Source organism: Cyprinus carpio, chromosome B24 (assembly GCF_018340385.1).
Source record: "Cyprinus carpio isolate SPL01 chromosome B24, ASM1834038v1, whole genome shotgun sequence".
In the NCBI taxonomy this organism is placed as follows: domain Eukaryota; kingdom Metazoa; phylum Chordata; class Actinopteri; order Cypriniformes; family Cyprinidae; genus Cyprinus; species Cyprinus carpio.
The window spans coordinates 20,312,689-20,326,442 of NC_056620.1; the positions used below are offsets into that span (position 1 = coordinate 20,312,689).

General features: G+C 38.1%; 1 protein-coding gene across 1 annotated transcript in view; it reads left to right on the forward strand.

Moving 5' to 3' along the window:
• The window catches only part of LOC109083592 (obscurin-like), a 50,417-nt gene that overhangs the window by 35,218 nt on the left and 1,445 nt on the right, over positions 1–13,754 (forward strand). Inside the window, 28 exon segments of the mRNA XM_042752096.1 lie at positions 111–1,367; positions 1,652–1,933; positions 2,349–2,430; positions 2,593–2,726; positions 3,062–3,259; positions 3,450–3,491; positions 3,643–3,741; positions 3,880–4,098; positions 4,230–4,257; positions 4,358–4,401; positions 4,572–4,673; positions 5,249–5,305; positions 7,146–7,285; positions 7,634–7,834; positions 7,951–8,027; positions 8,115–8,285; positions 8,443–8,602; positions 9,058–9,174; positions 9,356–9,520; positions 9,635–9,793; positions 9,991–10,168; positions 11,154–11,267; positions 11,350–11,517; positions 11,601–11,703; positions 11,888–12,017; positions 12,091–12,193; positions 12,576–12,618; positions 13,088–13,754. Coding sequence (XP_042608030.1) covers positions 111–1,367; positions 1,652–1,933; positions 2,349–2,430; positions 2,593–2,726; positions 3,062–3,259; positions 3,450–3,491; positions 3,643–3,741; positions 3,880–4,098; positions 4,230–4,257; positions 4,358–4,401; positions 4,572–4,673; positions 5,249–5,305; positions 7,146–7,285; positions 7,634–7,834; positions 7,951–8,027; positions 8,115–8,285; positions 8,443–8,602; positions 9,058–9,174; positions 9,356–9,520; positions 9,635–9,793; positions 9,991–10,168; positions 11,154–11,267; positions 11,350–11,517; positions 11,601–11,703; positions 11,888–12,017; positions 12,091–12,193; positions 12,576–12,618; positions 13,088–13,754 — 5,240 coding nt within the window.

Genomic DNA, 13,754 nt, shown 5'->3' on the forward strand with positions numbered 1-13,754 from the left:
AATTGCAGTCAAATTGCTGTTGCAAAGACAGATTGTTGATTATTTTTCCAACATAAAAATGTTGTCATATGCATGAGTAAGACTGATTTATGATGGCTCCCTGATTACAGGAGATGACACAACACTTTCTCAGGATGCGGGCAGTCAGCCCAAACTGCCTCCTGAGGCTGCTTCTGAGGGAGATTTACATGCTCTGTGGGATGCAGTGGCCAAGAAGAGGAGAATGAGTCGGGAACCCACATTAGATTCAATTTCAGAGTTGCCAGAAGAAGATGGAAAAGAAAAAGCCCAGAGCAAAGAAGGAAAAGAACCTGAAAAGGAAGTGAAACCTGTTGAACCAACTCCCAAGATCACAGGGGAGCCTAATCTCTATACAAGTTCTGATGAGGAATCTCTCAGTGGGACAACAAGCTTGGTGTCTTACCTAAAGAAAAGCAGCAAGTCCTCTATGACTGTGGAAAGTCACACTGAGACTGTTGCCTCCAAGAAACTGTATGAGCACTTCCAGATGACAGAGCAATCTGTTACAAAGACATCTGTGGAACCCCTCATGGAAGCTCAGAAAGGGGATGAGTTGCTAGAGGCTGCTGTCAAGATTCAGGCAGCCTTTAAAGGTTATAAAGCCAGGAAGGACATGCGACCAGTCTTCAAAGAAGTATTTAAGGATCAGACTAAGGAGCCCAATGGGACAATTCATCTCGAGTGCATTGTGGAGGGTAAGCCGGATAAAGTTCGCTGGCTGAAAGATGGTGAACCCTTAACAGATGGCAAGCACCACCATATTGATATCTATAATGATGGCACCTGCTCTCTAGTAGTGACAGCTGCCACAACCAAAGACACAGGTGTATATACTTGTGAAGTAACCAATAAGTTTGGTGTTTCCACCCATAGTGGCAAAGTCACTGTAGGGTCACTGCGGGAATCTTCTGGGCGACGCCCCCTCACTCTGGGCTACAGTGCAGATAGCGAAGCTGAAAGCTCCTCAGGGAGTGAAATGGATGAGACTTTACGGCAAGCAAGTAAACGATTACGGCGACTTCTTCGTACTTGCCTCCCTCCAGATGTGGAAGAGGAACCTTTTGTTAGTGCAGATGAAGGAGATTTACCACCAACGGACTTACAGTCTTACCGGGAAGACGAACAGTATATCTACATCCGTTTTGATAATCGTGCAGAAGCTCAAGTAGCTTCCCAGCGCTTCCAGGAAATGTTTACTTTTCAAGGAATGCCAATCGAAACGGCCATCATAGCAGCTGCAGGTGCTAAGGTAGAGTTGCGTATCACAAAGATGGTTTTCTCCCAAGATGGCTCCCAAACCCCAACTCAGGACCAACCGATGCCTGCTTTCATGACAGGAGCCCCTGGTATGACACTTCTTCCATGTGGTTCTACTATAAATGTTTTTGCTGCTGTCGTTTGGTTCTTCATAAAGTTGCATGATTCAGTGCTGGATTTTGTTTGTCATTATAGGGCAGCACTTTTGAAATGTACCAGAAATGGTGCGACTTGCTTGTTTTGGATCTTAAAGTGATTGCATGTCATGTTTTCGCCTGGTTCAGCATTTTTCCTCAAAAAAAATTGCTATGATTTGTTCTTTTCGGTTTTGTTTGCTCTTCCCTGTTCTCTTAATCGCCTACCAACCTCCCAGCGGCACCCGTCTTCTTGACGGAGCTCCGTAGCCAAGATGTTCCTGATGGGTTTCCAGTCAGTTTTGACTGTGTAATTGTTGGCAACCCTCCTCCCACTGTAAGATGGTTCAAGGATGGAAAGATGTTGGAGGAAAACGACCACTACATGATCAATGAAGACCAGGAAGGCCATCACCAGCTGATCATCACAGCTGTGCTGCCCACAGACATGGGCGTGTACCGATGCATGGCTGAAAATGATAGTGGCATCACCTCCAGCAAGGCTGAGCTGAGGGTGGACAGTGAGTACACTGTTAAAAGAAAGTGTTAATCAAAACCCAAAACTCACAAATGTAGACAAAAAAGCAAAATGGTGTTCCAGATTGAAACGTTTTAACAAAGATGGCACTTTCTTTTACCGGTGCATCTGTGAAGTGTAAGAATGTGACTGCATGTGTTTTATCATTGTTGTTTGTCTAGAAGGCCTAAAAATGCACCTACATTCCAAACATACTTAAGATGAATGCTCTTAATATTTATATGTATTTCGATATTCAGAACTAATTAAAGATTTTCTTCATTTGTTGTTTGAATATTGAGTGTCAGTAAATGATGACAGGTTTTTTTTCTGGCATTTATTTTATACTATTCTTAAAGACTTAAGATTTCAAGACTCATGTTGTTTGATTATTGATTCAGTCTTGTGTATCTTTAAAGTGTCTTGCAGCTCAGACTATGACACAGCAGCCGATGCCACAGAGACATCTTCCTATGTCAGTGCTAAAGGTTATGTGTCTAGGTAAGATTCAGTCATTTCATTTTAAATGATTTTTATGACGTTTTTACGTCAGTACTACAAGGATAAAATAGATTTTTCTCAGATCCTGCCAAAACAACCTCTGATTTAAATTTCATGCTAGTTCTAAATTGGCTTCTGCTTGTATTTGGGTTGCCCTTTTAGCTCAGAGCACAGGGACACAGAGGCTTTTGAGTCGGTGGCAGAGGACGAGCAGCTTCCTCAAGTTGTGGATGAGTTACATGATTTATTCCTCAGTCCCGGAGCACCCATTGCCAAAATGAGTGTCAGGGTCAAAGGTCAGCTATGTTTTTTTCCCCCCACGAATGCAAATTCTGTTTAATTTCAGATTCTATTTCATCTGTATTCTGATTAATTATGCACTATTTATTCCAAGTGTTTCCTTTTTTGCATCTGCACCTGTTGTATCTATTCAACTCTAGTTGCTCTAACCATAATGACATTAATGTCCTTAATCCTTCTTTGTATCCAGTCTATTTGTTATGAACTTGTTTATATTCCTAATAAACATGCACATTGTTTTGCATTTAAGTCTACTGTAATTTTCAGCTGTTGCATTTGCAGATGTAAAATGGGTGGCAAACATAATTTCATGTTCAACACATTTCTCCAGGATTTCCCACACCAAGGGTTTACTGGTTTAAGGATGGCACCCCACTCCAAGCCTCCAGCAGAATTGTATTGTCGAGCAAGCGAGATCAGCACAGTCTTGAGATTTTAGATGTTAAACGCGAGGACACCGGAGAATACTCAGCATATATTAGCAATATAGCTGGCTCTGCTTACTCTTCAGCACGACTGAATGTACTGGGTAAGTGTTCTTTTGATACATTAACTCTTTTTATATGTCGCTTGCATGGGGTCTTTGTAAGGAAATGGAAACGTGTTGAAATTATGAATTATTAATCATAATTACAGTAAAAATTTTCTCCAAATTAAATGTGCTAAATAAATTCTAAAATGTTTTTCTGTTTGTTTCTTTGTTTACTTTCACTAATTAGCTCCTGGAGAGCGCCCCGCACCTGAACAGGGACGAATGAGAGGTAAGCATCTATCTTGCATACAGCACGTGTGATTATGAATCATTGTTCCACATGATGTAAGATGCAAATGCGTTTTGAAATTTAAAGTATTGATATGAAAGATTATGCATGCATGTAATTTGCTACACCACTTGTGTTTTTCCACAAATAGATTCAAAGGTGCCACTTGTGCCACCACGCTTCCTGGAGAGGTTCAGCAACAAGAAGGTGAAACAGGGAGCAAGTATAACGCTGTCAGTCAAAGTGGAAGGTATGGGGTGTTACCACAATAAATTAAATAAATTACTTGAGATGCAATTTTGAGAAGTAGACAAAAGCATTAAGCATAACGTTCAGTTGCACATTACAAAAGGTGAAATATGTAAAACTAAGTTACTGTCTTCCAAAGGCTCCCCAACCCCATCTGTAAACTGGTTAAAGGAAGTGTCAGATAAGGATGTTCTGTGGATAAAGGCAGACACACCAGGTTACAAGGTGGCCAGCTCTGGCCGTCAACATAGTCTCATCCTCATGGAAGTGGATAAAAAACATGGCGGCATGTACACTTGCATCGCCACCAACCGTGCTGGACAGTCAGTCAACACAGCCCGACTGGATGTGGAGACAGGTCAGGAACACATGGTTCAGTTATTGACTGTAGTGATGTCAAAATGTTGTGACTTTTATTATGCCAAAATTTTGCCTGATACTGTATGTGTACAGTAGTCTTTTCATCATGCTTACTTTTCTGTCCAGCAGAACAAGAGCAAAAGAAAGTGGGGCCAGAGTAAGTTTAAATATAAAAGCTTACAGATGTCAGTTTAGATACTTTTATTCATTTAAACATTTTAAAGTTTTAGAGATTTAGAATGTTTTTTTTTTTCCAGGGCTCTTGGAATTACTATCAGCCCACCGGAGGAAGAGGGCAAAGGTGAATATTTGATATTGATGTTTTTATTTTATTTTTTTTGAACTACTTTTGTTTACTGTCAATTTGTTTACTATCAACTATCAGATTATATCAGAGTGAGCGACTGCCATGATCATGTATTTGTCAAATAATCTGTAACAATACAAATAATTACTGTAATCACATCTCAGGAGAGATCAAACTACCTTCCCTGGGTGAAGTGGGTACAGAGGAGTTCTTACAAAAACTCACAACCCAAATTACAGAAATGGTATCTGCCAGGATTACTCAAGGTAAGAGAAAAGTTTTTTTTTTTTTTTTTTTTTCAGTCAATAATATAGAGCTAAATATTTTTTGAATCTGCACTGCCGGACTAAATTACAATAAGTATGTACTATTTATACTGTACTAACTTTTAAATTAGCCTTCTTGATTTGTCCATTTTATGTCATTTTGCACTATTAATAACTATTTATCTTGCTAATGTAGTCTTTTTCAACAGATGCATCCTAATATTCACTCAAAACAGTGTGCACTGTTTTTGAATGAGTTTAGTGTGTGCTCAAATGTTTTAATTTATGTCACAGGATGTACTAAGTACTGAAATGGAGTACACCTGTTGCAAATTCCCTGTTTTAAATAATTAATTATACTCTGGAAATTTTTAATGAACACATTCTGTGTAGATTCCTTAACTTCCCCCTCTGTTTTATATTTAAAAAAATAAAAACAAAAAATACATATCTCTGGATCCCTCAATTCCTACACAGCTCACTGACTCCATTCTTTTGTCTATCCATCAAACTATCCATCCAACCTTTCATCCCTCTATTCACTCACATTCTCATTGAAGCATTGATTTGTTCAGACAGCTTACAGAACCATCAAGTGCTCCAGTGGATGAAATCTTGGCCCAAAGTAACCAGTATGTATCCGCAGAACCTCCAGTGTAACACACCAGAACCTTGACTTTTTCTCCATGAGGCTATGCTGTTGTTAATCACTTTGCTTGTTTCTTTGGCTCTCAAACTTTTTTTTAAAAGGCATAAATTTAAGATCTTTAATAATGTTAAAAATGCTTCAAGTATTGCCTAGTGGTAATAAAGTCATGGTTCTTTAAAATCAGGGCCATTTGTCACAATTCAAAATAAACTGGACATTCTGAAATTCAGTGGATGCAGACTGTCTCATTTTTACACTTTCAAGGAGTCTCTGTTTCAGTATACAAAGAAAATGGATGAACGCATGAGCAATAGGCCTACATTAGTGTTTGTGTGGGTGGGCACAATTTTATTTTTACACAAGCATGATATAGTGCATGTTAAATCACAGGAGAAATATAATAAAGTACAGTATTAGTTATTATATTCTGAGTCATAGATGATTAAAAATTAACTGATAGTAGACCTTACAAATGGTGAACTCAAATCATTGTGAAATATATGTATTTTTCGTGACTTATTTTGCATCATTTCTCTGCTTCTACAAAAGCAATGGAAAAAGCTTGTCTGGTGGTTATTCTCTAAAATATGCTCAAAACGATCAATGAATGAATGAATGAACTTAGTTTGTAAAATAACAATTCTATTACCTCTTATTTAGAAACAGTATTTTAAATCCAGTGGATCCCAAACTTTTCAAACTACCATCACTCTTTATGTCTTATTCAAATTATTATCATGGACTCCACAGCTCTGTCTCGCCTAAATATATAATAGCTTGAAACACAATCACATTTTACACATTTTAAACCAAATAAACCAATTTACACTTATTGGAAGCGAACATACTTACAAATTTGAATTGTAAATACAAACAATTATTGCTGCTTACCTTCTCTTTAGTTTAAGTTATCGAAACTGGGACGGTTTTCCTCATAAACCATTCTCACCATCCATTTTTTAGATGATTTCCAAATCCATATTACCACCATTTTGTATCTTTTCAGGCTGTCTGACTTTTAAGCAAATGCGCGTTTTTTGCGATAGTTTTATTACGGAGGTCACCGTAGCCTTAATAACCGTCTGTTCAGTCAATTCGCGGTATTTTTTTTAAAAACGGCGGCTTTCACAGCGGAAGCATCTGTCATCGCGAGATTTAAACTTACGCAGGCGATTCTTCGAACGGCAGAGCAGTAGTGTGATATTAAACTGTTTACTTTAGTAACACTGACGACTCACATCCGCTAGCAGCATATGTCAAATATGTACATTTATAAAAAATAAATAAACTCTTAAAATGATTATATGTTATTATTTTTATAAGACCCCCGCAGTTTGGGAACAACTGTTGTAAAGATAGGCTACATCATGTCTAAATTACCACACAAACACCATTGCTAAGGTTGTTAATATTAGGCCTATATCAAGTTTATATGTTGAAGACCATTTAAACCAAATTCTGAATTACATGTGTATGCCTACAGTGTAGTCTATATAGTTTTTTTTTTTTTTCTTTTTGACAAAAAAGAAATGTTTGCTTACAATATAAAATTTGGGGTACCTATTTTTGCTATTTATTATTATTATTATTATTATTATCATACAAATTTCATGTCCAGATTTATATTTTCTAATTACATTCTGAATAGGCATCTACTGACTTTTTAATTGAATATCGTAATCTGAGCAAATGTATTGAAGTCCTATGCAAATATGATGCTAAAGCCCATGCTGTCTGACATGATACTTATATATTGTTGACGCAATAATTAATTGACACGATACCTCTTTCTTCCACTCTCCTTTTGGTCCCTGTCTGCCTCGCTTCATTGCGTGTCCCAGGAGCTGACAGCGATGATGAAACAAAAACACCGTCCCCATCTCCATATCACGGCCGATCACGCCCTCCATCTCTGATCGCAGACTCATCATCTGAGTCAGATGAAGGAGATGCCAGGGGAGAGGTATTAGAAATAACACATTCTCAGTGTCATCAACAAATTCATTTTAAAATTATAACTAAAGTATGGTGTCAAACCTGTTGCTGCTCTGTTCACATAAGAATTTTCAGACAATTTTTTAATACATTCATTTACCAGTTATTGAAAAAGGGGAAATAAAATGGACATGTAATGTTAGTATCATAATTCCGTACTTCATATTATTTTTTTTAGGTAAGTTAAGCATCTGGTTAATCTTCAGTTCACAGAAGGATATTTAAAAGCAGAATCCAGAGCTTTCTCATATTCTAAAGGGTGAAGAGGGCAAGTCACCTTTTCCAAATGCTCTGTTATCTCAATGCATCTGTGCAGATGTTTGATATCTATGTGGTGACCGCTGACTACAACCCCATGGGAGTCAGCAAAGATGCCATCGCTCTGAAAGAGGGCCAGTATGTGGAGGTTCTGGATTCTGCCCACCCACTTAAATGGCTGGTCCGCACCAAGCCCACCAAATCCAATCCATCTCGCCAGGGATGGGTCTCGCCTGCGTATCTCGACAAAAGACTGAAGGTCAGTTTAGGATCATTCAAAATGGATAACTGGTCACGTAGTGGTAAAATACTGATTTTAAAAAAATTGTGCATTTGCTTGTGCATCTCACTGATGATGGAATCGTTGTGTTGTAGCTGTCTGCAGATGTTGCAGACCTCCCAGAGACCACCAGAGAAGAAGTCACAGAGACCGAGTACAAGAAGAAACTGTGGTAAATTTGGACATTTTATTAAAAGTGCAATGTGCATTTTGTTTTGTACTACTTTAGTAATTCTACCTCGCTTTCACTTGTATCTAGTCAACTCGTCCAGGAGCTGATTAGCACAGAAACTGAGTTTCTGAAGGAGATGGAGTTCTTCACATCACACCATCTGAAGCGTGTGGATGAAGAGAGCACACCATCTGAAATCACCAGCCAGAAGGAAACCATCTTCCGTAATATCAATGATTTGAAATCCTTCCACAGCAGGTACAGAGTTCAGACAATCAAATATTATGGTTAATTCTACAACTCTGCATCAACTATTTTCATTTTTAAGGAGTATAAGAGTTTTCATTTATGTGCCAGTCTTGACATATGGAATTTGACAACAGGAAAATTCATAACGAAGTTGACTGTTTTCCAGCTCTTTGCTGCCTGGTCTGCGTGACTGTGTCACAGACGATGACATTGCCATGCATTTCCTGAGAAACTCTGAAGGGTTTGAGAAATATTTGCAGTACCTCATTGGACAATTGCAAGCTGAATCTGTCATCAGTGAGAAAGAAGTGCACCAATATTTCAAGGTGGGTTTACAAAATACTGACCGTATAGTTATGGTTTTCTGGGGGCATAAAAATTGCTTTAGAAAAAAACGAGATTTGATCAAAATAAAGGTTTTTATTTACATAATATATGTGTGTCCTGTGTATATTTATGATGTGTATATAATAAATACACACACACATGCATGTATAAATTTAAGAAAAATGTTATGTTTCTACATTTAAAATATTTTTATGTTTTTTCATTTATATTATTTATATTATATACATGTTATTATTTTCAAAATATATACTGTATGTGTGTGTATTTATATATACATAATAAATATGCACAGCATACACACACGTTATGTAAACAAAAAGTTTTATTTTGGATGCGATTAATCGCGATTAATCGTTTGACAGCACTACTATAAACTGAAAGAATTTGGTACTCTGACACAGAACATAACATGTTTCATGTATTTTTTCATTAGGATTATACAGTCTCAGAGTTGGCAAATGTTGACCCCTCAGAGGGTCCAGTGCTAAGCATCAACGCTTACCTTCAGAGACCACCGGAGAGAATTCAGAAGTACAGAGCTTTGCTGAAGGTAATAATTAAATACCACAATACAAATTTTTTAAGGTCTAGGTGTAGGCAGTCTCCACTTTCAAATAAATATTTACATAAATACATGCTTAGAAATTGTATTATGTATAATGGGATACAACTCTAAACTAACTTTTGAAAGTGACCAACACATTTCCAAATTTCACATGATTTTACTTTAGGAATTGATCCGGAACAAGGCGAGGAACGGTCAAAACTGCTGTTTGTTGGAGCAGGCCTATGCCATGGTGTCATCCCTCTCCCGGCGCTCAGAAAACACACACCATGTCTCTCTCATAGAGAACTACCCCGCCAATCTGGAGGCGCTGGGAGAACCTATTAGACAGGTACAATCCCTAACTCACTATTTAAGGTCTTACATGTTTCACCTATTTGTAGCGGATTCAAAAACTTTTTAAAAAAAATTACAGTGTAAAATGAAGTTCTGAATTTTTCTACAGGGGCCATTCACTGTTTGGGAAGGAGCTCCTGGAATTCGAACATCTTCCAGAGGTCACCACCGCCACGTTTTCCTCTTCAAAAACCATGTGGTCATCTGCAAACAGAAGAGAGACACGAACACAGACACCCAAGCATATGTGTTCAAGAATATGATGAAGGTTGGAGCTTTGCAAAAGCTTTTAAATGGCTAAAATTAAGTGATGCAAACACTGTATTTAACACAAAAGGGCCAATGCTGATTATTTAAAATGGCCAAATACTGTCTTTACAGGGATTTCTTAATTACTGGTTTGCCACATGGCATCACTTATATAATAATATTATATAATAATATTGTTTATTGTTTTTTCTTTAGCTTACAAACATTGATGTGAACGAGACGGTGGAGGGTGATGAAAGAGCGTTTGAGATCTGGCATGAGCGCGAGGACTCTGTGAGAAAATACACGTTGCAGGCACGGACTGTTATCATTAAGAACTCATGGCTCCGTGACCTCCGTGACCTTCAGCAGCGCTACAGCATGCCAGCATGGAGTAAGTCTCCAGCATTAGCATGATATAGCATGTTAGCATCAGCCTGGTTCCCTTGACAAAAACCCAAAAGGATTTTTCTATTGGCTAACTGGATTATTGCAGAAAATAAGCTCTGGAACCAACAAAAGTTTATGAATCTTACACATTTTATTATTATGAATTAATTAGACCAAATACAATTGCAAAAATAAAAAGTTAAGCTAAAATGAACAACACCACTGAGCTTCCGATAACTCGTAAATGATTAACGAAAAAAAAAAAGAAAAAAAAAACCTTTTTTAATTACTGATGTATTTTATGTCACAGAATAAACTGTGAAAATATCTTGAGCTTATTTCAGGCATTTAACCAAAAAACATTTTCAAAATCCTGCTGTTTATGGGTTTTTGGCCTCCAAAAATACATAATTCCTGTAGCAAGTGGCAAAAAGAGAAAACACACTCCACTTAAAGGGTTAGTTCACCCAAAAAATAAAATTCTGTCATTAATTACTCACCCTCATTTCGTTCCAAACCTGTAAGACCTTTGTTCATCTTCAGAACACGAAAACAGCGCATATGCTGAACGTAAACAACGCTGAGAAGAGTTGCTGAATAAGTTATGTTATTATTGTTTTTTTGCACACAAAAAGTATTCTTGTAGCTTCATAAAATTACGGTTGAACCCCTGATGTCACATGGACTATTTTACCGATGTCTTTGCTACGTTTCTGTGTGTTGATCATGGTAGCATCCTTGCTGTCTGTGGAGGTTCAGAAAGCTCTCAGATTCCATCAAAAATATTTTAATTTGTGTTCCAAAGATGAACGAAGATCTTATGGGTTTGGAATGACATGAGGGTGAGCAATTAATGACAGAATTTTTCATTTTTGGGTGAACTGTCCCTTTAAGAGATATCAGTTCTCCTAAATACAATGTCATGTTCTTAAATACTACAATAAAAATAGACTCTCGTCCTAATATTTAGCATTTTACTTATGTTACAGGCCTTCCAGATTTTGACGCGGTGTTGACAGACTGCACAGCAGAGCTCGGACAGACAGTAAAGCTCGCATGCAAGGTCACTGGTGCCCCCAAACCACAGGTCACCTGGTACAAAGGTAAGGAACCAAATCTACGGTGTTTCCCTTCTTGATGTCTTCTTAGAAGTAAAGCAATTCATCCACCTGTTTTCACAAACAGACGGGCGTGCCGTGGAAGCGGATCCTCATCACATCATCATTGAGGACCCAGATGGCTCTTGCACACTCATTTTGGACAACATGACAGCAAACGATTCTGGACAATACATGTGCTTCGCCACCAGCTCTGCGGGCAACGCCAGCACACTAGGCAAAATCACTGTGCAGGGTGAGTGAGCAACCTGATGTTTCCAACTTAAAGCTGGTTTCACTCCATTTCATTCCTGCTCATTTTTATTTAACCTCGTGCAGTACCTCCACGTTTTGTGAATAAGATCCGGAATGCCACCCTTTATCCAGGAGAAGATGCTCAGTTCACCTGCACCATCCAGAGTGCACCGAGTCCCAAAATAAGGTAGTCACTCCATCATTTATGTTATTTCCATGTTTACATAATGAGTCAATATAGCCCAGAAGATCTGGATGATTCATATTATAGTATTCAAATCAATGCATTCCATAAATAACTTCCAACAACCCAACAGTTTTTACTCAGAATGAATTGCGTTAATGTTAAACTTTGCCATTTCCCTGGACAGATGGTTCAAGGATGGTAAACTGCTGACAGACCTGGAGAAGTTTCAAACATACAGTGAACCGCGCAGTGGAGTGTTGGTTCTAGTTATCAAGAACCCTGGAGAACGAGACCTTGGACACTATGAGTGTGAGGTATGGAGATTGTTACTTTAGTCCCTTCAGTTCCTGAGGAAATAATCCTTATCATCATATTATTAATTTGCAGCTGTCGAACCGTCTGGGCAGTGCCAGGTGTGCGGCACAGCTGATCACTCCTGCTGTGGCAATGGCGGGAGAACGTAGAGCAGATCAGGCCATCAGTATAGAAGGTAAAAGAGATGTCTGTCAATACATATATGCCACCCAGTTAAAAATCATTTCCATCTGTTATGACATTACTTACTGAAAACTAAAAATGCATTAAATTAAAAAAAGTACACATCCTGATACAGTGTTATTGGTTTTAATAAAGGGTCTACAAAACCATACTATGCAAGATGGTTTTAGAAATTATCAGGTCCAGAAAATAAGAAAAGTATATTTTGTAAAGTGCATTCACACATATGTAGAATTTAGGAATGTTTTTTTCATATTTGCGTATCATGGTTGTACCTCTTTGACAAGCAATGAATTGACTGAAATTTGTTAACTGAAAATAATTTGATTTGATATGATTCAATTTTACCATTTTTATTGTTTTTTTCCAACTAGTGACGGAACAAGAGACGAAAATACCAAAGAAAACCATAATTATGTAAGTCTACACACACACCTAAGCACAAATTGAATACACTACTATTCAAAAGTTAATTTTATTCGGACGCATTACATTGATCAAAAGTGACAGTAAGGCACTTACATTGTTACACAATATTTTTAATTATAATGCTGTTCTTTTGAACTTTCTATTCATCGCAGAATCCTGAAAAAAATATTAGTTTCCAGAAAAATACTAAGCAGAACAATGATTTCTGAATGATCATGTGACACTGAAGACTGGAGTAATGATGCTGAAAATTCATCTTTCTATTACAGGAAAAAATAAAATATTAAAATAAATTAACATGGAAAATAATTTTAATCATAATATTTCCCAATATTACTGTTTTAACTGTATCAAATAAATGCAGCCTTCGGGAGCATAAGAGACTTCTTTCAAAAACTTACCAACTTGAAGCTGATGTGCTTTTAATGTGTTTCTAATGTGCTTTTTCCTCTTCAAGTGAGGAGACCATCACCACAGTAGTGAAGAACACACGTATGAAACGGCACGCATCCCCACGACCATCGCCCATGGGAGCTCACCGCTCAGAGACGTCCACACCTGAACCGCCCAGACAGAGACGAACCCTGGCCAGGAAGACTGTACCAACACTGTACGTGCCAGAGCCGGAGGGTGCCACGGCCAGGAACCCAAGATGGGTAGAAGTCGAAGAGATAATCGAGTATAAAGTGAACAAATCACCCAAGTTACCAAGAAGAAGAGGCATTTCCCCAGGCAAGTTCTCACCACCTGGCAATCCAAACACTAATAACTCCAACAACAAGTTACTCGAGGAGGCAATGCATGCTGCAGTGCCTCTGCAAGGTTCTTCTGGTACGGATGAAGAGGAACTTGCACAGAATGTGTCTGAAGTACCTTCAGAGGTCAACAATATGACAACATACTCAGGAGAAATTGATGACCCATGTGTCTCTGATGATGAAGGAACTATTGTCGTGGAGCCCGAAGATGATGAACTTGATGCTCGAGAATACAAATTGCTGACTGATGGAAATCGAGTTCTTACTCTTGAAGATCTCGAGGACTACGTCCCTCAGGAAGGGGAAACATTTGGCAGCGGTACAGACCATCATGTCCTCGTCGAGAAACCAAGCGAGATCTCTGTG